Below are 25,330 nucleotides of genomic sequence, written 5' to 3'. Positions count from 1 at the left end.
ACATTAATAACTTTTCTAATTAGTTTTATATGCAAATAACTTTGCTATTTATTGTCTAATTATATCCATATAACATAAAAAAAAATGAATTGTAGCTATTTATTTCAAATGTATATTAATGTTTGCCATATTTTGTAGTTTTTCCACAAAAGTATCCCAATTTAACAAAAGCCTGATATATTCCTCAATTTTGTTATTTAAAGTTGATATGTTCTCATTATGGAAAAAGTTCATATATACCCCTACTGGTATAGAATTAGCTCACATATACGCTTTTCTCTAACGAAAATGAAAAAATAAATTTTAGTTTAATTTTTTAATAATGTTTTTAAACAAAATATAAATCCATATGAGTATTACTTAATCCTCTTCAAACATATATTTTTTGACCTTTTTTTATATCAATGACTAATTTAGATTTATTATTTTGATATTTAAATTTATTTATGTTTCACTACTATTGTTGTAAAATTTATCATAGATGTCCCAATTTTTTTCCTAATACGAAAACTAAATTATAATATAGTCAAAAAATAATTTTAAATTATAATATAGCAAAAAAATGTTTTAATTTTTTTCTTACATTAAGGAATAAAAGAAAAAATAATTAAGAATAAGAAAGAAGTCAAAAAAATAACTTATCTATGAAAAAAAATTAAAATATACCTTGAACTTTGTGAAAAGGATCATATATACTCCTAAACGGTTTTTAAAATATTAAAAGTTAAATATATAAATTTAAAACTAATTTTTTCGCTCCCATTAATTGAAGGGTATATATAAGCTCATTTTGTAAAAGTATGGATATATATGAGCCATTTATATATCGGTGAGAGTATATATGAGTCACTTTCATAAGAAGTGATATATCAGCTCCAAATGACAAAGTTGAGGAGTATATCAAACCTTTTTTCCTTTTCTTTTTTTTTTAAAAGTGCCTCCAAATTATTGGATAATATTTACAAAATTATAACCAAACACAATTTAATTTTTAAATTTTTCATATAAAATTAAAAAAGTTGTAACAGTATATGATATTTAATGTATGATATTATGTGAATATCGATTTTGAGATACTACTCTTTTGAAGTAAATTTGATTATATGTTTCAGTTAAGTTAGTCAAATTTAATTACTTTGCATGTTTTTTACGAGATATAAATTATATTTATTTTTTAAAATACATCTAATAAATTTTTTTTTAGAAAACATATGGTCCAATACCAAATTTAAAATTTTCAAATAAAATGAAAAGTATTTTATTGTCATAGTTAAATTTCAATTAATAATCTTTAAAAAAATTGAATTCTTAAAATTTAAATCAAGAATCACTACTTAATATTAATGATAGAACATAGTTGGCTTGTAAAAGGTTGAGACTTGATAGAATAATACTTGAAGAACATTATATTTCAACAACTTGTTGAATTTCATATTTGGCCTTGAAAAAATTGAACCAATATAAAAAATCATCATTTAATTAAGTTTTAGCTTGCTAATTATTCTCAACCTTTGACCAACACCTTGATAAATGTAACTTGTTCAGTTTGTTTGTGTTGAAGGAAAATAACATATAATGTATAATTATTTTGATCAATATTAAGTATATGATTTAACGTGATATACAATTAAAACTTAATACTATATAGAAATTCAAAAGAATGAAATCAATTCAGATTAGACATTTTGTGTTATCAACGATTTGAATTATTATTATATTATGAAAAATAGACGACACCTGATCAAGTTGATCATATTTTTATATCATAAAATAATAAAATAAACGTATGATCATGCCTCATTGCCTTGTATATAAAATAATAATAATAAACAAGACCAAATTTCAATTATGTAACTGTCTAGCCAAGTTGGAACTAGACTGCACAGTGTTTTGGTTGGGCTGTGGGCCTTAACTATAATTAAACCTGTCTAGCATAAAATAGAGAAAATTTTAGATTGAACAGACATAAATAAGGCTATATATATATATATATATAAAGTTTCCATAATTTTGATTCATAATTATAGTTTTATTTGTTATGAAGGTTGTAATTTGTACATTTCTATCCGTTTGTATATTTCGCTTGCGAATATATAAACAGAATAAATATATGTGAATTATGTATTTATACATTTATGATTTTCCAAAATTTCTTTTGTATATTCGTTTGCCAATATACAGTTGAGTAATTCATTATGAATTTTTCATAAATCTTATAGAAATAGCCAGAGTTAGCATAGACAAAATTCTAGAATTATACAATTAGAATTTAAATTACATAAATTCTGAATTTATACAAATCAAAGGAATAGAAAGAATTGACAAAACTTTAGCCGCGGACTATAATTTTGTAAACTTCAGCTATAGTACCTAACATAGGCAGATTATTTGCTACTTTGCATAATATTCCCATTTTAGCACGTTTTACCCTTCAAGTAGATTGATTTTTTTTTATTTTCGTTTAGCAACAATTTTTGTCTAGTGGGCATGCATTTTTTTAGATTAATTAGTGTAAGGAATTATTTTGTGATGACGAATTTGATAACGTGTAAAATAGTTGATGTCTTAATTTTCAACTGATAATTAATTTAAACAAATAGGCAGGGATTAATCAAGATGTTGCGTAACTCCAATTGGTTTATTTAATATGAAGTCTACGTATATGATGGGACACTCATGCCCAAAAAATTGTAGTTATATAATTTTGTTGAACAAAAGGTGGATATAATATTGTCAAAATGGATTGTTAATAATGTTATATGACCCTTTGAACATATTTTTCGTGATGAAATCGATAAAATTTTAAAGAAAAAAAAAGAGATAACAATCAGTTTGATCTATCGATAACTAATTCTCTATATACATATAGCCACACTTAAAACAAATATTTCATAAATTATCTGTAGTGTTATTATTTAAATAAGCTATAGCTTCGTTTATTGAGACTTAGAAAAAGTAGAAGGAACTTCCGCCCTAATTACAGAATTTTCAAACTTGAACCATAAACGTGATTGTTTTTTCTTTTAGAGAGAACGTTTTTTTGCTTTTAATCGAATTAATTAAAAAACAACACATATGCAATCTCAAATTATACGTACCACTTCTGATCTCACATGTTTACTTTCATGCGCAAATATTTAATCTACTAGAAGGCACAACCTTTCGATGTAATATATCTAAATTGTTTCTCTCTTTTTTAATTTATAATTTCACTTAGATATTGTGAAATAAACTTTAGATACATTCAACAAATACCTTGTAAAATATTGTTAACATAGTTGTCATGTTTCATTAGCATAGTTATTTTTTTGCATTGCATCTTATTTTAATGAAAAGACTAGTTACTTAATTCCATGTTCTTATATATATATATATATATATATATATATATATATATATATGAATTAGATTATAAATTCTTCAATGTCAACATTTATGAAAGCATCATCACTTGAAGTGATGAAAACTAATAGCTTAGATTCTAAGATTAAGAATGTATCATGTGGAAAATAACGAAGTTAGACTAAGCTTGTATATACAATATAATAAATTTGTTAATATGTTTTCAACTTATCAAAGTTGAATCATCCTAGAATATATGACCGTTTTGATTTCGTATAGATCCGGCAAAATTTAATTAAATTATGTTAGATTTGATATTCAAAAATCTCAAAGCAGCATGCTGAAACATGCCTAATATAATTAAACATTGAATAGGGCACGAAGAAAAGAAAAGGGGATATTTATCTTTAGAGGTTGTAGACATATTTACTAAAAGTGTTATTTATCTTTAAAAAATATATTTAGCGCGATAATTAATATATACTATAATTTATCGCTAAAGATTAATAACCAATTATGAAAACTTTTACCGGATATAGGCACTAGTATAAAGTCAATTTTACCGGATTATTATCTCCGTTATTTTATTTTAAAGTTACTAGTTTTTCTGTAATATTTTTCTACAAGAGAATTGTCTTATTAATCATTGAGACCCATCTTATACCACGACTCTAGAATTGTCATTAAACAAAATGGTTATAAAGTATCAATCATTAACGTATTTGATGCCGAACGTGTTCGAATAGTTAAATACCAAGCCAGTGTAAACAACAAATGATGGGATTAGGGAAAGAGTTAAGTGAGGGTTTGTGAATTTGGATTAATTCAGTAAATTTTTTGTTGCTTTTGTATTTGTAGAAGAAAATTAATTAAATATATTAATTTGTCGAGTTCAGAGTCTAAAGGTATAAAATATTAACAAAATTTTTAATACAGTATATAAAATTTATATTAATCAAAACGGTAGAATCGCTCGAACAATAGCGATTTCCTCCGCCGGAAAAAGTAAAATCGCTGCAAATTTGCAAAATCTGATTTTTTAAAAGAAAATTTTTAATTTTTAATTTTTTTTTAAAAGAAAATCGCCATGTGGCAGGATTTTCATTTTTTTGAGTATTAGCAGTGATTTTGATTTTTTCGGCTGAGGAATTCGCTGTTGTTTCAGCGTTTTTGCCGTTTTAATTAATATAAAAATTTATATTACCATTTTAAAATTTTTATTAATATTTTATACCCTTTAGACTCTGGACTCTTAACTTGTCGATTCTTAATAAAGTTGATTGATTATTTATTGGTAAGAAATAAGTTGAGAAAATGTATTACATAAAATAAGTAAACATAAATAGTTTTAAACAATGATTAGACAGTAAACATTACGAATGGGGCCAGAAAGGTATAAATATATTATCAACAGCAACAATAATTATTAACGAAAGGCCAAGACTACGGAACCACTGGAAAATTATTCATATCCAGCGTTTAATGTTCTCCAAATGAGTAGTACCTCCATTCGACATAGCATCCAATAATTTTATCCATTAAAATTTTAAAAAATAAATTTATTATTTTATTTTGTTTTTAATAATTTATACTAAAAATTTCATAACTCGAAATTCTTTTTCTACTAGGTTAGATAAGTAGTAAAAATTTAGTTGTAATTCTATACCGATCGTATCAATTAAAACACAAATTGTATCAATTAAAACACGATGTCATGGCACGTGACAATCGCAAGACATGATATGCCCGTAAGTTTATAAAAATATTAATATAATTTTGATTATAGCCGTATTCACCAAGTTGCGCTACTTGTATTTTACTCTGAAAAAGTCTCCTTTGCCCCTACTGCTACTTCACAGAGTAAAACTTTTTTTTTTTTTTGTGTCCCTACTCATTTATCCATCCGCAACAAACACTATAAACCTGCACCCATACACGCTTACGGTTTTATCAAACCAACGTTCCATCAATAATGTCATAAATCTGAAAAAGGAAAAACCATAACTAAAATTACTTCAAATACAAAAAATGCAAGCTACAGCCATGGACTTCATCCCGGGGCTACCTAATGAAATAGCTCTTGAATGTCTCATACGTCTACCTGTGGATCAATTTTCTAAAGCAGCTTCAGTATGCAAAAAATGGAACGGCGAGATTACGTCGCCGGAGTTTCGTCGCCGGCGGAAATTTTCTGGATTGACCCGACCCGTTTTAGTCATGGTGCAATCTATGGTGGCTACTGTGAAAAAACCAGAGGGTGATACTGCTCTTTTTTCTACTCAGGTTTACCGTATCTCCGTTTCTGACCCGGGAAACGGGTCCTGGTACGATTTGCCGCCGATACCGGAGTTAATTGATGGATTGCCGAGGTTTTGCCGGATTGTTGGAGTCGGGTCGGATTTAGTAGTAATTGGCGGGTGTGACCCGGTTACCTGGCGGGTTATGGATTGTGTTTTCATTTACAATTTCATATCCGGGTCATGGCGTCGTGGGGCGGATATGCCAGGTCAGCAGAGGTCGTTCTTCGGATGTGGATCGGATTCCGATAGAATGATCGTCGTCGCCGGTGGCCACGACGACGAAAAGAATGCTTTGATATCAGCGCTCTCATACGACGTCGTTAAAGACGAGTGGGTTACACTTCCTGATATGGTCATGGAGAGAGACGAATGTAAGGTTGTATATCACAAAGGTAAATTCCACGTCATCGGCGGTTATCCTACGTGGGCGCAAGGTCACTTTGAGAATGACGCTGAGGTGTTCGACACCGCCACGTGGCAGTGGCGACTGGAAGATGACTTCTTGAGTGTGATCAACACTTCTCCTCAAAGTTGCGTTGAAGGTGATGATGGGAGATTATACATGTGCCGAGGAGGTGACGTGGCAGTGAAGGAAGATCATACGTGGCGGAAGTTGGCGGAATTGCCAGCAGGGATTGCCAGCGTGGCATATTTGACAGCGTGTCAAGGGAAGTTGATATTGGTGGGAAGGGGTCCATTTGATGAAGTCTATAGTAGTTATGCTTTGGATTTGGATGCGGAGAGTGATGGCAAAGTGAAAAAATGGACAAAAGTAGAAACTCCTAACGAATATAGTGGTCATGTTCAATATGGTTGTTGTTTGGAACTATGATATTCTCAAAAACAAATCACTAGTTAGGTTTAAGAATGAGAGTGGCTTTTTTTCCCCTTTTAATTTCCTTTCTAAGATACTCAATTATTCTGGCATGATTGCACTTATTTTTGGCATGTACAGTTGTGTGTTGTGTTTCAAGTTTTGACTAACAAGCATAGTATTGGCTTATCGTCTTCTTTTTTTCATTCGGTAAATTAAGGCTTGAATATGAAATCTCTGGTCAACGATAGTGAAATCTTAATCGTTCCTTTATTATATATACATTGTTACTGCATTACAGTCATGGTTAGAGATCCCTTTAATAATGAGTCAAGTAATATACAAATTTGGATTGATCAAACCTTAATACGATTATGCTGGTAACGATGAGCCACAGTAATATACAAATTTAAATTAATCAAATCTTAATACGATTATCCTAGAATGGTTGCTCTTATTTTTGTCTATGTTCAATAGTTTATTGTGAATCATATTTTGACAAAATACGAGTGAAGTAGTCCTGTATTGGCCTACTACCTACATTTTGACATTCAAATTCCTTGTAGTCATGGTTAAAGATTTACTACCGTGTCACACTTTTGCTAAGCTAATGGAGAAGAAAAAAAAACGTTTTTGCTTGGTACTACTATAGAGATATTTGTATTTATAGAGTCAAATTAATTATTTTGTCGAAAACGTTAGATTACTGGGACTCAAAATAAAGATACAAAGAAAAAAAATTGTTGATATTTTCAAATTTCCCCAGACATATAAACATAACTGGGTATTCTTTTTGGTTGCAAAAATCAATTTTATTGACTTAAAGTGTAATTAATCAAAAGTTAGCATAATTATTTGCAAACAACATTTAATTAAAATATGGGAAGAAGATATATTTTCACAAAATAATAAAGTTGAAAAAATGGATGGTTTAGAGCAAGTGGGTTGATGATATCGGTGGCTAATGCTTGAATTTGTTCAATTAAACATATTATTATTAATCAATGCTCATTAGTCATTACAATAATGTTGAAGTTGACTTTATAATCAGATGAATTAGCTAATCAACTTAGTAAAGATGATTCTTCTTCATGAAAAATCAACATGAAGTATTAATGAGGAAGAAATTTTTCCTTATAACCATCTTGCTTGTTTTACTTTATCTCACATTATATTTTTCGAGAGTCAGTTTAACTAACATTCAGAGTTTTATATTAATTTAGTATTTTAAAATAAAAAATTTGATATTCAAAAATTATACAAAAAGTGATAGAAATTACAAATTTTTTTCATATCAGTAATGATGAAATTATATTTTAAAATATTTTTCAAAATTCATATTATTTGACTTAAAAAAAAATTATGACAAAGTAGAAAGGATCCTAAGAGTGTGTTTACTTTTGCACGCCCTTTTAAGGTGCTGTATTTTGTTTCTCTCTTTTGTACATATTATTATCTCTTTATAGTTGAGAGTGAGGGCTCATTTGATAGGAGAACAAACTTCTCTCAGAATTATTATCTCACTTCGTCATTCTTAATATAGGATAAAAATAAAATTATAATTTTAAAATAAATTATGTTACAATTTTATCTCAATCAATCAAAATTAATTACAAAATAGATAATGCACATATATTCTCTCAATCTATGTCCGAAATTTTAGAGACACACTTATATTATATTAAAGTCTTATTATCTCTTAAATTTATTTTATAAATAATTTTCTACCCCTTTCATCCTACGTGGCACCATCTTGTGAGTTCATGTGTTGACATTTTCTAAAAATTATTTATAAAATAAATTTATAGAATAATAAAACTTTAATATAATATAAATGTATCTCTAAAATTTTAGACATAAATTAAAGAGATATTTATATATTTTCCAATTATGAAATTAATAACTATTCCTTATTCTTTGAACAAACGAGCAGTAAAGAAAATGCGAAAACGGACAAATTATACTAATCGATTTAACAGCACTAAAAAATGGACTAGGAATAATCTTATGCCAGTTGCCGTCTAATAATTGAAAAAAAGGTAATCGGAGCAGGAAATGAAGTTGTTTTTTTCTTAATCAAATGTTTTGACTCTGAGTCATGAGAAAATTCACACAATGCTTCATTTAAATGAACCCTACATGGCATGAATTTGAAATAATCAAATTCTAATATAGATAGACAGTATTATTAAAATATCAGACAGATAAAATCAATTTTTGATTTTTGAAAAAAATAGTGTTTAGTTTTCTCATTTAACATAAAATATGTACATCATCGACGTTTGAATTTGAATCACACATTTTGCTTTTATGGCCAGTCATCTATAGTTTGGTCAGCCTTTGTCAAAAAACAAGAAATTTATGTATTTTATAGGCAAAATCCTGCCTTTATTCTCATTTAATTTAATTTTAATTTAATCGCTTGGCCTTTTTCCTCCTCTTTATACCTTTCTGTTTTGAAAACAACTTTACTTCTTGTTGTCCTTTTTATGTAGGAGCTTTGTCCAGCTATAAAGAATATTATGGTAGTGACTAATAAAGTTTGGGAAACTAACAAAAAAATCTACTCCACAATTTTTCGTCACTTTAAAGTTTCTTCCTAAAAAAATGATTAAAAAATATTGGTGTACAACTTTATTCTTATCTTGTGAATGAATAGAAAAAGAGTATCATTTTTAATAGATTATCAATTCGAGTAAACATAATAAATTCAGTATATAAAACACAAAGTGATTAGGCCTTGGGATTTTCATGTTGAAGGTCTCAAGTTCGAAATCCCTTATTAGCGAAAGCAAGGGATTTGTCTTCTGGGTCGAGCTTGTTGCAGCAGGCTTGCCTAGTGCAAGTTACCTTTCCTATGTGATTTGCGAGTTATTGTATAAAAGCGGGGGTTCTATCCTAAGATAGCGACTATAGATTTTTCTTGTCAAGAAAAAAAGAAAAAACATCAATATAATAATTTTAGTTTATATTAAATAGTTTAAACAAGTTTTCTACTATCATTACATGATTATAATAACAAAAGATTAAAATTAGCTGAGGCAAAGTTTACATATCTCATATATTTACGAGTTGTCGACTTCATGCTTAGCTTATTATGTATATTATTGTGTGTATTTATATAAAAAGACAATTAAAATCTTTGAGATCTCCAATATTTTCAATTATATAAGCAAATGGATTTTTCCATGGCAACGAATCATGCCAGAACACTTGACCATCACCCTTCATGTCATGTTTCTTTCGTAGAAAGAGGCGTTAGGCTCGAATAAATTCAATAATTTTTGTTTTACTTTTTTATTATGTGATTCATAAATTTTAATTTTTTTATTTCATTTAAAAAGATAAGATAAATTTCTCTTTCCGGTCTTTTTCCTTCTAGAAGACTCAAAGAATCTTCTCTTTTAAAAATAAAAATTATATAATTCGATGTATATGAATATATACTCGTAACAAGCTTTTGCATATCTTTAATTCTTCTTCATCCGTATAAATTTTTTTTAACCAAACTAAGTCATTATATAAAACAATTTACCAAAGTAATATATTTTTCTAAAATTTTATAAAACTAGTATAAACGTATTTCACGGTAACGTTTTAGGGTATATTTTATTTTTTAAAAACTAACAGCATTTAGTTTGATATACGTTACTGTAAGTAACGTTTAACGTTTTAGGAGTAAAACGTCACTGTGAATAACGTATATCAATCTGACGCCATCAACTTTTAAAAAATAAAATATATCCTAAAACGTTACTGTGAAATACGTTTATACTAGTTTTGTAAAATTTTAAAAAAACATATTATTTTAGTAAATGACTTTATATAATAACTTACTTTAAAACCTCTCGGTATAAAAGTGTAACCCAATTAATATTCCAAATTAGTGTAGAAAAGGGCAAAACTCAAAAGCAAAAGTGGTACACCTTTGTTGAATGGTCCATTCTTAAAGCACTAATCAACATTTCTTCAATTAAACGCCCGTATATAGTAAATGACATATATATAGTTTTACCTAGTACTCTTCCTCCCTTTCACATTAAAAAAAAAGTTTTATTATGTGATTTAAAACTAAATATATATAAAATGTGATCCAGTAGCTTAAACATGTTATAAGGAAAATTGAAATTAAAAAGTTATAAAAAATGAAAAATAGACGTTTTCTTTGGAACACGCTAAAACAAAATAAAAGCTAAGAGACAGTACTTATATTATAAAAATAGGTGAGGTGTTAACTATTGGATATTTGTGTCTCTTTTCTTTTAGTGAGAATAAATGAATGAGAAAATTTTAAAAAATGACTATCATTTGGACATAATTAACGATCTATATTACAGTAAATACAATAGACATTATTGAGATGCTAAGTAAAAAAACAAACAAACAAACAAATCCTCTCTTCTCTTTCTGTATTTAGTATATATTTCTATATTTTTGTTGAGGTACCAAACATTGTATTTGTATATTTTTTGAGATATCAAACGGTTGTATTTATTGTTTTCATATTTCATAGTAACTTTAGTGTGTATCCATCGCTGTGCCTTTAATTTTTTATTTTTTTTTAAAGTGTCAAACGATTCTATTTGTTGAATTGTATTGAGTGTTTCCACTTTACTTTATTTTTTATATTTTTTTAAGATATTTGACGATTGTAATTTGTTACATTCATGCGTGCAACCAACATCGAATGAATTCTTTTTTTTTAAAAAAAAAAAGAGGTTCCTGGAAAAGCAAAGAAGGAGCATCATTTAGTCTGAAGTTAGCCAAAATAACAACATATTAAGCCAATGTCTTAAAAAGACAGGGACGTGAGGCGAGACGTTTTACTAAGTATAGGGTAAGGCATAAGCCCTATGAATCTTTAAATTTTTATTTTATAATATAGTATAATAATATAATAACACTAAATTTTAAAAATAAATCAATATTTTAAAATATTTACAAATATGATTAAATAAATTAATAGAAACTAAAAGTTCTAACATGATTATGCAAGTATTAATAATCTAATATCTTAACTTTCTAATAACAAAAGAACCATTATTTCTCAAAAAAGAAAAAATTTATTACACTATAAGATTTACCCCCTAAAAGAAAAAAATTAATCACCTTACAAGTATTATGATAAAAAAAAAAAACAATACTTTATCATATATAAAAATAAAATTACTTTCCAATGACTAAATAAAAGTATGATTTTTTTTATCATGAAGATCAATGATAAGTGAAATAGTAAAATTTTCGCGACGTATTTTGAAAGAAATATTACGTAATATATAATTACTTTCACAGTGTTACTAAATAGAAAAGATGGATACTAAAACTTGAAATTTGAGTTAGTCTCAATCTTCTTATATCAATAGATTATCAAGTATCATTCAATTATTCAAGAATTATGAGGATCAATAATGTTAACTAAAATTTTTAATACATAATTTGTGTAAGATTTATTAGGCGAGCCTTGAGTGTTAGGCATCGAGCGTGCTTGAGACGTACAATCAGGCAATTAAAACGTAGGTCTTAGAGAACTATGCCCCATACTTGAGTCTTCGAACATTTTGTTAGAGCCCCGACCTAGAAAAGCCCAAATAGAATTTTTTAAAACACTGAATTATTAAGTACTAACTAATTCGAAAAAAACAATCAACTAAGAAAGAAATTGTAAAATTTGGAGGATAAATAGATGGTTACTTAGGTACAGCCCAAAAATAACCATACAGTAAAGGCCCCCAAATAAGCTGGAAGAATCATGGCCCAGTCCAAACATTATGACATTAAATGATGGACAACTTTCATATATAGCAAACAAAAAATTTATATTTGTATGCTATAACAAAGTTTGTATAATTACGCTCAATAGTAAAAATATATAACTGTATAATTCGCTATACATATACAATTATATAATTCGCTGGCCTAAATTGTATAATTCGTTGGTCATGCTATACATATGCCATTGTATGATTTGCTGGCCTAAATTGTATAATTTGCTGGTCTATTTCGCTGCAATTGTATAATTTGCTGGCCTATTTCACTGCAATTGTATGGTTCGCTGGCCTATTTCGTTGCAATATCTGTATAAAATTCGCTTTGTATACAATTGAATCGAAGTAAAATGTTTGTATATTGTATAATTATAAGTGTATAGGAAGAAGATATATGTTTTTCTCTCGCTTTGTACAAAAACAGAAACACAATTTATACACTTCTGTTGTATAAAGCGAGAGAAAATTGTATTTCGCTGCAATTGTTTAATTCACTGGCCTTTGTCGCTGCAATATTTGTATAAAATTTGCATTTGTATACAATTGAATCAAAGTAAAATGTTTGTAAATTGTATAATTAAGTGTATAGCACGAAGACATATATTTTTGCATGTGTATATACAATTTTCTCTCGCTTTATACAAAACAGAAACACAATTTATACACTTCTGTTGTGTAAAATGAGAGAGGCGAGCAGAGGGAGAGTGACGAGCGAGGATGAGAGAGTGGCGAGCGAGAGTTTAGGGAGAGAGGCGACTGACAAACGTTTGCTATGGGGCACAATTAAATCAAATAGTAGCTACTCCATTTATTTTAAATTATTAATTTGCTATTATATACAATTATCCCTTAACTGATTAACAATTTTTTATCTTTGTGACTTGTTTTTTTATATTTGTTAAGTTATTATACCCAATATTTCAAGTTTATTATCATATATTTTCACGAACTTAACTCTCATAAACATCTTAAGAATATCCTTAAAGCATTTAGACATGATATTTCAAAGTCATTATCATATATTTTCACTTACTTATCTTTGATCAATATCTTAAGATTATCCTTAAAGCACTTAAACATTGATTATTCAAGTCTATTATCATATATTTTCACAAACTTATCCTTCATAAATATTTTTAAAAGGATATAGTTTTTTAGTAGTTCTTTTATTGTGTAGAATATAATTCTCGTTATTAAAATAAACATAAGATAAAAAAAAACACTAATTATTTTTATATATTTTCACTAACTTATGTTTCATAATTATCTTTAAAAAGATGTAGTTTTCAGTAGTTTCTAATCGTATAGTACTCTTGTTATTTTAAAGCAAGATAAAATTAAAAGAAAATAGTATTTATTTTTGTAAAATATAAAAAGAAAATTATTTATTTAAAACGAGATAGTAATATTTAAAAACAAAAGGAAATTATTCGAAGGATAAAACCTTCATCTCTTTGAAAAGATAAAAGAAGTAAATATTTTTTTTTTGATTTTTTATCAGATATTCAATGGACTTATTAAAATTTAATTAAATTCGAGTTCGCACCAAAAAATTAAAAAAAAAAAAAGCATAAAACGACTCTGTATTGACGGAGCTAGGATTGTGACCTTAAAATTCTTATGAATGGTCCCACCAGAAAATACCAGGCTTAAACGTGATTCGTGAATTGTCGTTTGGGGTTTCCACGTCACCATAAAATTACTTTAATTTTATATTTTTTAAAAAAGATTTAAATTACGTGGCACACACACATAGAAAGGGGACAATCTGAATTCCCAAGTAGAGTATCGTCTAGGGTTCTTCGATCCTAAGCTATCTCCACTCTTTTACCGATTCGGATTCGATTGCTTTTCCAAATCAAGGGTCTCAACCATCTCCGCAAGATCTTTTCCGTCTGATCGATACAATTTTCTCTGAATATGGTTGAAATTTGCAAAGTCTACCGTGATTTCAGCCAAAGTTCGAACCTTTGTTGCAATTTCAGCGACCCCGATCCGTTTTACTGATAATTTGCCTAATTTTGAGGGAAGGGTCCATTTATTTTATGTTGATTTTGAAGACAGTGATGAGAATGATATTGGGTTTATAAGTCTCTTAGTTTGAATTTTAGGTGAAAGTTTGTGTTTTGGTGTGGAATTTGCACTTTGTTTGTCAGTGCGTTGTGTAAATCTTTTTTTTAATTACTTTGGCAAGTGGGTTCTGCATTTTGTTTTTTTCCTCTCTTTTTGTGATCAGTCAGTTGTATAGATTTTTTTTTTCCTGTTTCAAGTATTATCATGTATATAGAGGAAGAGAAGAGAGGAGAGTTGGAGAATGGGGAAGTGGAGATGGCTGGTGTGGTAGAGAAGGCAGAGAAATCATCTCCTGCTGATAAGGTGGTGTATTCTGGTGGTAGTAGTGGCAAGAATGCTATTGTTGTGTTGGATGTCAGGAGGGTCATGGTTGGAGTTGGTGCTCGGGCTTTGTTTTACCCGACACTTCTCTACAATGTTGTTAGGAACAAGATTCAAGTGGAGTTTCGCTGGTGGGACTGGATTGATGAGGTATACCAGCTTTTGTCATTCTTGCTTTTGATACTTTTTGTTGTCCTGGCTTTAGTGTATACACTTGTAATGAATGCCTCGATGTTGTTATTGTTGTTCCCCGTTTATGTATACACTTGTAGTGAATTATATGGTCTTTTTAAATGTATCTATGTCATTGTGCAAATGATGTCAGTATGCTTCAATAGTTGTTCAGACAAGGTGGAATGTTTTTGCATATAATGTCCAATCCCTATGGCGCATCCAAATAGTCATGTCATGTGTTAATAAAATTTTGAACTAGTTATATTAGAAATTCATTCTAATTAATTGTCATCTGAGGCAGGATAGATCTTTCTGAAAGTCTTTGTCTGGAAAAATTATTTACACTTCATCAAAAAAAAAATAGTTACATTAAAGTTGATTACTTTGATTGCTGATGTTGAACTGTTGTAACATCTTGCTGAACTTCTAAGTCATGAATGATGAACAATAGTACTATATGGATGATTATTCAGAAAATGAGGCTGCAACTGAATTGTAGAAATATCAATCGTGTAGTTTTTATCTGAAAGGGCATGCCTTTGGACATGCTTGTCAATAATAAAAAGGCATGTAATAGATTGATTTAGTACTCTGTATCAAATGCATTAGAAAGATGATTAGTCGTCTGTCCTTGGAATGACAAGACAATGACACGTGGGGCATAATATTTTTCTTGTCTATTCTTCTAAAAGAAATTTGCCTTTAATCATCAACCTTCGACATGTGGCAAAAGATGCATTGTTATCCAGGAAGATGAACCAATAGTAAATTTGTTGAGCTCTTCTATAAGTAAGTTACTCTCACTATTGTCATCCCTGATCAACTCTCATTTCCTTCTTGGTTTCCTGAAAATTTATTTACTTTCTTTAGTTAGGAAGTTTTTCTAATACTCTAATTAGTTTTAGAATGTTATGTACCAAAAGGTGACTTGAGATTCTCCTTTATATCAGTACAAGTTGACATTGATCAGAAAGATAGTTCTATCCCCACTCTAGATCAAATCCTTTTAAATACAGTAAACTTCAATGTTTGCCGACATCCTGGTCAAATTAAGAGGACTGATTTTGGAGGGAGTATATGTATAGTGATGTCGACGACTTGACGTTCATTATATCTGTTTTATGTTTTACTGCTTTTGTGTTATTATTTGTTCAAGGTTGTAGAATGTCTGGTATATGTCCAGCGAGGTATGGGAGGTGCATGTAGGAATCTTAACGGATGTCTTCCTACATCTTAAACTTCATGATATAAGCTGCAATTCTATTCTCGTAACTCCATATGCATCTATCTTCATATTGGATATTAAGTTTGTGTGTTTGCATGGATCATCTTGGAAGATCGCATAGGTTGATTGATGTTCATGTTCTTTCAATTATTTTTTAGTGAATAGTTGGGTAGTAGATTGTGCTTTAATATTTTACTGCATAACAGGATTGTATTACTGACTTAATCTCCCCTTTAGTTTGTGTTATTAGGTGCTGTCCCTTTCCCATCGGATGTGAAAAGGCTTAAGGAGCTTGGTGTCTCCGGTGTTGTCACCCTTAATGAGCCATATGAGACTTTAGTTCCTACTTCCTTATATGAGGTTAGTTCTTTATTTCTGATATTTGTTTTGATCTTTCTGTTATGCTTCACTTAAAAGACAAGGTAGTCTCTATCTCAAAAAAAAAAAAAGAAAAGAAATCAGTCCTTCCTTATCAATCTAGAACAAAATCAAAAAGGAAAAACAGAAGTAAGTCATCATTGAAGTTTCTGCTTCATGTGGTCTTTCCTCATCTAAAAAATAGAAATGATAAGTCAGTCTTCGTTCTAGCTTCACCTTCATCGCCTTCCTCTTATTTCCTTTGCATTCCTATGTAATTGGAATGCACATTAAGGACATGTTGAGTATCATTGCATTAGCTTAGGAGAATGTACATGTGCCAAACTTGTTTTGGTGAACGGTCTATCTGTCCGTTTCAATTCTTGTTTAGGACATTTATTTACTGATTGTGTTCTGATCTTCTCTATGGTATTACTGATATCAATTCTATAAATATGAGATACAGTAGTGTTGCCTTTCTACCTCACCCAGTACAAGTTAAGTTTTTCACTTCATAATTCCTACATTTTACTTTCGCTATTAACTAGTTGTCTAGTTCTTGTACGTTTACACTATGGATTTATTATTAGATTTCCTTCCCTTTACATGATCAATTTTTTTTTTCTTCTTCACATAATTGTTGTCTATTATTTCTTACAGGCTCATGGTATTCGTCATTTGGTTCTCCCCACTAGAGATTACTTATTTGCGCCATCACTGAATAATATATGTCAAGCAGTAGAGTTCATCCATGGTAAGTATCTTCCCATCCCCTTTAACTAGTTCGTTGATTTACACTATTGTCAACATTCTTGACCTCAGTTGGTGGGTGCTTTTGGGATTTTCTCATGACAGTTTTTCCCTTTTCATCTTGAGATTCATCTAATTTGTCCAAACTCTGGAACTATGAGCTGTCTCCATTATATAAAAAATGACAGTCTGAACTTTGAGGGTTGAAAGTGTCTAATTCTTGGGTTGACACAGATTTTTGATAATCTTTAAAAGTACATGCTTATCAAATAAAAAATACACTACAAATTCAAATGCCGTGTCATGGTTAAGCAAAAGTCAACAAAACTATGGTCCAATCAAATATTTGTTCAATTTACTAAATTGTGATTATGTCACTTAAAATGTGATTGAGGGAGTACATGTGTAAAGTTGCTGGTTTGCAATTTGGATACAGTACTTTTTGAGGTATCTGCCACGTTGTATATTGACTTGTTTTCACTTTTGTTGCCTTCTGTCGTAACAAACAAGGGTGAACACAAAATTCCTCTTATCTTCTCTCCTCTTCCTTCATACCTAATCAAGATTGGACCTCTACACCTTTCCCCCGGCAGAAACTACAGAAAATTCCAACAGAATTGTTTAAAGTACTCCCAGGGGAGGGTTTACTAGTAGTTTAAGTCTTTTAAGTGAACTTTTTTGTTTTTCTTTTAAGAAAATGCTTCCAATGGACAAAGTACGTATGTGCACTGCAAAGCTGGTCGAGGACGTAGCACGACCATTGTCTTATGCTACTTGGTGGGTTAACTAAGACTTGTTTGAATTGATTGTTTAGAGATCACTTTACACATTTTCTTTCTAAAGTTTCTTTTGTTTTTGTAGGTTAAGTACAAGCAGATGACACCAAATGATGCATATAACTATGTGAAGTCTATCCGTCCAAGGGTGCTTTTGGCCTCTTCCCAGCGACAGGTATCTCAGAGATTTGCCTCATTGATCCTTTCTCTTAGATGCATGATTTTGCTCCCTTAATGAGATACTCCAGTTGACTTGGTTTTATTCTTCTAGCTATTGTTGTTGATTCTGTTTTTCCACTAATAACCAGGCTGTCCAGGATTTCTACCATATCATGGTGAAAAAGACACATAGTTCTAACCCCTTGACTAGTATGATATCGTTGAATTCAAGGTTCTTGGCTAGACGTAATTTGCTCGCCTTTGATGATGGTGCTGTAGTGGTGATAACCGAAACAGATCTAGATGGATATGATTCGAGCCTCAACTCCAGGGTGGCTGGATCCGAGATATGGGCTGATTTGAATTTGGTTTACAGGGTTCGAGTTGCTGGTGGGGCAGCCTTAGCAAGACTCTCCTGTATGTGGCTTAGCTGCCACACCGACCAGAAGATTCTGAATCAGAAGCCGACTGCAAAGAGCAAGCAGCTGGAAAGTTTTACTGTAGATATTCATGTCTTCTCTTAAACTAAAAGTTGTATATATACACGTGTTCTCTTCAGTTAAAAAGTTGTATAGGTTTCTTCATTACATAAATATGTGACAAGGTGTCTACGGTTTCAGTTTTCTCTACCAAAAAACCTTGACTTTCTCAATGTAAATATGATGTACTTCTCATGTTGCAAATGAGAAGTTTAAGAGTAAATGTGTATATAGCTTTCTGCAAAATTTGAACTTTGGTGATGTACCTTACCACCTGTTAGAATATTTTGCAGTTTCTGAATGGGGGATTTGCTACTCAGGGCATGTATAGATGCATCAGATTTGCATATAAAGTCTGAACAATCTGTATGTTGATTCACTTAGCTAGACCCTCTTTTTTGTTTTCTGGTTTATTTCCAGCAACACCAAGTAACCATTTGCCTATGGACATAGATGTTCTATATGATGAATTTAACTTGTTTGGTATCGAGACACAGTTATTATGGTTGTGTAACATTAAGCAGTTCAAATAAATAAAAAGGGCTCAACATATATGCAGAGTATGATGTTCGAGTTAAGTAATTATTAATCGTGGAACCGAGTTGTTATTTTATATTAACTATTAACTTGAGGATGTTATATAAACTCATAAACTTCAAATGCACGATCATCGTATACTAATATTCCAATATAAAAACTGCCATGGGCAAAGACAAAAAACCATCACATGTCACCGCAACTTTAGCTAACACCAAAACAATGATCAATCTTTTACTACTATTACTACTACTATATATGCCACTTGTGAATACTGGCTATTACAGTTGTATAATTTTTCCATAGGCTACGAAATTTTTGTTGTTAAAGGAAAAATGAAATTATGGGCTTTTGTTTTTGTGTTAATGGCATTTGGGATGTTTATAGGGCAGTCCAGTGCCTCTGTTTCTACTTTTAGGGATTGCTATTCGAAATGCTTTATATTCTGCTTAATTGAACCTTCTCAAAATCTTTGTACTTGTACTTCTAGATGCTTAAAAGAATGCATTTTTAGTTCTGATCCAGGTAATAGTTCCTCTATTATTCCCACTTCACACAATGATGTTGCAGACAGTAAGAATCTTAACTTCTGCAAGCTTGGTTGTGCTTTCTCTACATGTTCTGCTCTCAGCACAAAACATCAACCTAGTAAGTTTCACTCCGTACTTTTCTTTTTAGTTCGTTTTAGAAAACGAGGTTAAAGAACTTTTTTGCTACATTTCTAGGTATCTTTAGTCTAAGAGAAGAAAATGTAAATGTTTTGTTTACTTTACGGAGACAGTGATCTTTATTTGCACATTATCTTTGTGTTGGTGTATTTGCTCCATAATTGATGTTCTCTTCACATTCTTTTTTGTTAGATGGTGGAAAAATGGACGATTGTGTTGGATCCTGCTCAAGAATGTGCACCAAAAACTACACAATTCCATAGAAATGACACTACTACAGTCTCTAATATTTTATTGTACTTCATTGTTTTTAGCTTCTTTTTTTCTTTTTCCGTTGGTGTGTGTGTGTGCTAGTTCCCATTTTTTTGAATTTCTTTTTCTTATGTTGTTTTCAAGTTTGAAGATGGAAAAGTAATTCATGAGAGTGTGTTTCTGAATTTTGGCCTCCTTTTTCTTATCCTTTTGTAGACTTGAGAAGATGCATAGAATTCTGCAGTATCACAATTCACAAGGTCAATCCTGTAATGTCACCCTAAACACAAATTTAAAGGCGATTACTTTTTGTTTTGTCAATTAACAAACACAATATAATGAACCTCATTTCTTAATCAGAAGTCTCGAATTTGAGTTAGAAAACACTTTACCCGGGGGACTTACGATGCACCAATGCGAGTATATGTTTAATGGAAAAAAAATAAATAAACGCATACGATATGGAATTGCGTGAAGCCAGTTTATAATTGGTTAAAATGCTGTAATGCACGTAGTAGGCCAATGTGTCTGGTGCACTCACTTTTGAATATTTTTTTCACCGTCTTTGCATGACCCGTGAACTAGGAAATGACATTGGGTAAAGAGCTAATCATAGCCCGTGAAGAGAATACAAACTTTTATATGAAGAAAAGAATTAACATTACTGTTAAAACTAATTAGTACTCATATAAGGATAACTCTAATTTTCTAATGGATTGATTGGTTGGACGATCTGTCAAGGAAACCAAATTTAGCACAATAAAAACAAATCAAGAACGTGTTTATTCGGCAGCGAACAAAGCCACTGTTTTCTATGGGAATACTACTGATTTGTCATCTAATTACATGCTTGATTTCTAATAAGCTTTACTTGAGCCGTAGATTTATCAAAAACAGTCTCTCTTCACGTCACAAGGTAGCATATGATATTCCCCATACGAAATTTCATTGGGTACATTGTTGTATCTAAATTGAGATAGGAATTCAAATTGTAATTTCAAGGAGCTAACAACAAAAATCAAAAGAGAAGAAATACTAGGGATAAACAACATCATAATGTTGAAGACTTTACTTGCTATATAGGATTATAAGTTATCCAATCAAGGGACAAAATACTCTACATTTTTTTAAAACTATGCAAAGGGGCAGAAAAGGGGAAAATGTAGATGGGTTCTGTGATGAAAATAGAATCTCCATGCATCGTTGCCAAAATTATTAGTCATCTGAAAGTTCATGGAGAATTTGGTGGCGTCTTCAAAGAGACTTCTATCTTATTTTTATGTTCCATCACAGCAGCTCGAAACTCCTCAATAATAGAGGCATCCTTGAACTTCAAAGCAATTGTTGAGAGTCCATCTTTCCCATCATCAGCACTATTCATACAAGCAAAGGTGACACCTTTTTTATCCATGCTTGCGAGCTTCATTTCAGGATAAAGGTTGGCATTCAAAATCAACCTGTAATTTCCTCTGGTTCTCATAACAAGTCTAGCTTTTCCAGTTCCACTTGAAATATTGAGCTTCAGCTCTCCTTTTCCACGCTCCTTCCACCCTCCATTAAGATATTCAAACAGCACAGAGTCAGCTGTAAAGATCGCCTTTTCATGCTCCTCCCCTGTTACAATCGGAACCTCTTGCATGGAAGGAAATCCAGTTCCCTCGCTCTTTTTTACACTAGATGACCCTGAGTAACCAAATAGAGAAGCATTTCCATTAGTGGGAAGACTAACACCGAAAATTGACTGATCGCTTTTTGCTCCAAAGAGAGACCCAGAACCAGAACCAGCACCTGATTCAGAACCAAATCCTAGTGGAGATCCCTCTTTTGAATTAGCTCCAAATGAGAATGTAGTATTTGCGAACCCAGTTCCTGCAAGTCCTGTGAAAGCATTTTGGCTACTGGAGAGCTGTTGAAACGAGCCAAAAGATGCAGTTTCAGCATCCTTGTCATTTTTTCCACCGCCAACATGTTTTTTCATTTCATTTTCCGTCTTATTGCCTTCCACTTCTATGTCATCTGCACTCTTCTCCACTACAGTGACCGTCTCAGTGTCATCTTTAATATTTTCACTTCCCACTGCCTTCTTTTCAGTAGATTCAGGTTTGTTAGGCTCATTAGGATTATCAACTTTCTCCTTATCAACATTAGCATCAGCTGTAGACTCAGATTTGCTTTTGGGTAGCTTAGAATTTTTGTCACTTTCCTTCTCATGATTAGCTTCCTTACTCACATCTGTTTCTTCCTTTTTAATTCCCTCACTTTGATCATTTGAATCTTCTGTTTTTTTGGTAGTTGTTGTCCCATTCCCAGCTTCAGTTGTGGTCACAGCAGGAGTACTGGTATTAGCAGGTAGAACCAATTGGATCGCCGCAAAAGGGTTAGAAGAAGGAGTAGTTGTAGTCGAAGCTGTTTTACGAACTTTGACAATTCTCCGATTTGCCATCACCTCATCACTTGCTCTCTTGAAAGTTCCATTCTCCTGTTCAGATGACTCATTATCATCATCAAGACCAGGATTATCTCGTGATAGTTCCTTTACAGCAGCCCTTTTCTTTGATGGTTGAAGAGAGTCCGCGTCCCCCATCCCAAAATGAAGAATGACACTGGAAGAGTTCCCAAAAAGCTGATGGCGATTCAAATTTCTGCAGGAAATACTCAGAAGTCTCAGTAACCTGACAGATGAATTCAATCTACTGTGTGGCATAAAGCAGCCTAGGCCATTGAGAGGGAAGTCACAGTCTAGATAAACCAGGAAAAAAAGACAGCAGACTGCCCAGAAAATCTCATCAATCATCAGGAAGATGGATCTGATGACAGTAGCACTTTGAAATAACTACACAGAAGCTCATAATATGGCAAAAGTCTATCCCAACAACTAACATACACAACAAACTCATTGAAGAAAATAAAGCAACTAGTAGTTAGAATGTTCAAAGCTTCAAGTCAAGCTTCCAGACCTGCTTTCTGCCAGCATCAGAAGTACAAAGGCCAGACATACAACAGAAAGGTGATATAAGATTGCTGAGTTAAGATGCAAACAGACACATGCGAGAGCATTTACTCCTCGTATCCAACTAGGTTATCGATTACAGTTAAAAATGAGCATGAAAAGTTTTTTATATGTAAAATGAGGATGAATTCTAATGTATTGAAAATAAAACAATTCCTTCTGTCGTATTCAGAGCTTTTCAGATCACATGCATGCATAAAACTCTATCAATATCAAACAGAAACTCGGAAGACATGTAGAAGCAGAACCCAAAGAATTTCTTTAGAAGGAAACAAACAAACAAAACAGAAGTAGAGCTCTGGATTTTCTAATTCAAAAGCCCTTATTTCTCAACTACTTAACATGAATCAAGCCCTACCTGAAGAATTTTACCAAAATATTTACTGCAAACACAAGGCTAATGATAAGCTTTAAATTGACAAGTGTCTTCACATAGAGGCAGATCCAAAATTTGAATTTATGGGTTCAAATTTGGTATTTTACCACAATTTAATTGAGTTTCTGAGTTCAAATTTGGTATTTTACCCAATTCATTAGATTTTCTGGGTTCAAAATCAATTATTTGTACTCAGTAAAGAATTTTTAACACATACAGGGTCCGAGAAAAAGCTGCTAGGTTCAAATGAATCATAAATTGCATACCACATCTGCCCCTGCCTTGACATGTCATAGGACCTTAACATGCAACCCACGGAAGGCCAAAGCTAGTGTGTGAAAGTACATTCTAAATCCTACCACATATCTATGCTCTTTCCAACCTCCATTTTTGTGTATTGGCACTACATTCCTCTTTAGAAAGATCAAATATGTAAAGCTAGCAACAGAATTGAGGGATTTCTTCTGTGTACAAGATCACAACATTTTTGGTGAAAAATAGGAGGTCAACTAAATGAATCTTTTGTGGGATTCTTCCCTCCCCAAATCCTACTTGTGGGATTACACTTGGCGTTTTGTAGGCAGTGGCGGACCAAGAATTTTCAGCAAACAGATTCTTTATATGAACTAGTAAATGCGCAAAGAAGTGAACAGAAGAAAGTTTGATCACTCAAAAAAATTCAACAATAAGACATCCTAAGAAATGCATGTTTTTAATCAGCTGAAAATCAAACAGTGACCATTACAACACAAAAAAGTAGCTACTTTGAACAACGAAACAAATCACGACAAATATAACCTACATTTTATAATTCTTTACTACCGCGATAACAAAATTCACATCTTCTTCCTCATTTATTCTCTTCCAGAAAAGTTTTGGGTCTATCAATATGTGTCACTGAAACAACACTCCTTCCAGTTGAACTAGTTTCAAATAAGTAATCATTACAACTCGCATACAAAATACTTCAATCTCAGTTTACTTCCTATATCAATTTCATTCGCCAAACAGTACTTTATCAGAAAACCTTCTCTCACAACAAATTCTGGATTTAGTTATTTTAATCAAGTATAATGAAACATAAGCTAAAAACTCGAATTAATTACAGAAAATTCATAAACAAAAGCCAGAGAAGAGAGATCGACGTTACCTGGAAGCAGTCTGATTGCTTCAAGTAGTTTTAGAGAGAAACTTTCTACTGTAATGAAAATGGTACCCAAGTGTATAAAAACCCTAGACGGAGCTAATGAACAGAATCAGCTTCCTTTTTCTAATTTTTTTGCTTTCCCTAATTTATTTCTTTTTTTTGTTTATAGTAGTGAACTTACACGCATTTCACTTGAAAAAGAGTAGAATTTAGCTCAATAATTGCTGTTTATTTATTTATTATCTAAAAACCATTCTGTAAATTAGCTGTTTCCTTTTAGTTATAGTTATTTTTGAATAGCAATGCTATGATGAAATGTTTTCAGTATATTATCAAGTTTGGTATGTGATAGGTGATAAAAACATTGGTTCATAAGCTTATTAGCAAATAGTAAGATATAGTGCATTCTTAAGCACAATATTATATCTTCTTAATTAGTGATATTGCAAATAACTTCTGATCTGATATCTAAGAAGAACTATAACTTTTATGATCAAACAAGAATCAAGATCAACTTCAAGCATAATTTTACAATTTCCATCAACAACGAGCAGGAGCATCAAAGCATACCCAACCGAAATCATTCTTCCGGTAAATGCTTTGGTGAAAGTCTTTTTATATTTATGCTCTTTGGTGTACTTGTTGAAGCTTTTCAAATTATGCAGAGATCATACACATTGAAGCTTCAAATTCATTAGTTGCTTTTGTAACTACAACTAAACATAACTGAATATGAAGCTATTACCTTTGATCTGCCAGTGGATTTAAATCGAACTTTGACATCCTAACCATGATAAAACAAAAT

The 25,330-nt window shown here is 31.1% G+C and overlaps 3 protein-coding genes and 1 non-coding gene across 5 annotated transcripts; 3 read left to right on the top strand and 1 right to left on the bottom strand.

The window, feature by feature from the left end:
• Positions 1–5,213: 5,213 nt before the first annotated feature.
• LOC101245770 (F-box/kelch-repeat protein At1g80440-like) lies at positions 5,214–6,645 on the top strand. The gene has a single exon (XM_004242164.5). It carries the CDS (start codon positions 5,371–5,373, stop codon positions 6,472–6,474), a length of 1,104 nt encoding a protein of 367 aa, XP_004242212.1. The 5' UTR covers positions 5,214–5,370; the 3' UTR covers positions 6,475–6,645.
• Positions 6,646–13,943: 7,298 nt separating this feature from the next.
• Positions 13,944–18,781, top strand: LOC101246353 (phosphatidylglycerophosphate phosphatase PTPMT1). The gene is made up of 6 exons (XM_004241677.5): positions 13,944–14,765; positions 16,252–16,374; positions 17,032–17,125; positions 17,816–17,898; positions 17,983–18,072; positions 18,206–18,781. Exons 1-6 carry the CDS (start codon positions 14,499–14,501, stop codon positions 18,578–18,580), a joined length of 1,032 nt encoding a protein of 343 aa, XP_004241725.1. The 5' UTR covers positions 13,944–14,498; the 3' UTR covers positions 18,581–18,781.
• Positions 18,782–19,257: 476 nt separating this feature from the next.
• Positions 19,258–20,177, top strand: LOC101246639 (uncharacterized). Its single transcript, XR_011221798.1, has 2 exons — positions 19,258–19,720; positions 19,933–20,177. It is a non-coding gene; the product is annotated as an uncharacterized protein (transcript).
• An 851-nt stretch (positions 20,178–21,028) lies between these two features.
• Positions 21,029–24,870, bottom strand: LOC101246934 (nuclear pore complex protein NUP50A). Of its 2 annotated transcripts, XM_010324379.4 has the most exons (3): positions 24,529–24,829; positions 21,781–22,634; positions 21,029–21,675 (listed from the first exon to the last, which is right to left on the bottom strand). In XM_010324379.4, exons 2-3 carry the CDS (start codon positions 22,574–22,576, stop codon positions 21,224–21,226), a joined length of 1,248 nt encoding a protein of 415 aa, XP_010322681.1. In that variant the 5' UTR covers positions 22,577–22,634; positions 24,529–24,829; the 3' UTR covers positions 21,029–21,223. The 2 variants fall into 2 exon arrangements, with proteins under 2 accessions (XP_010322681.1, XP_004241727.1); XM_004241679.5 differs by having other exon boundaries at positions 21,029–22,634; positions 24,529–24,870.
• Positions 24,871–25,330: the final 460 nt, after the last annotated feature.

This window comes from Solanum lycopersicum, chromosome 6, assembly GCF_036512215.1.
Source record: "Solanum lycopersicum chromosome 6, SLM_r2.1".
Classification (NCBI taxonomy): domain Eukaryota; kingdom Viridiplantae; phylum Streptophyta; class Magnoliopsida; order Solanales; family Solanaceae; genus Solanum; species Solanum lycopersicum.
Note: the sequence above shows the minus strand (reverse complement) of the source record. Positions and strands in the feature narration are given on the sequence as shown.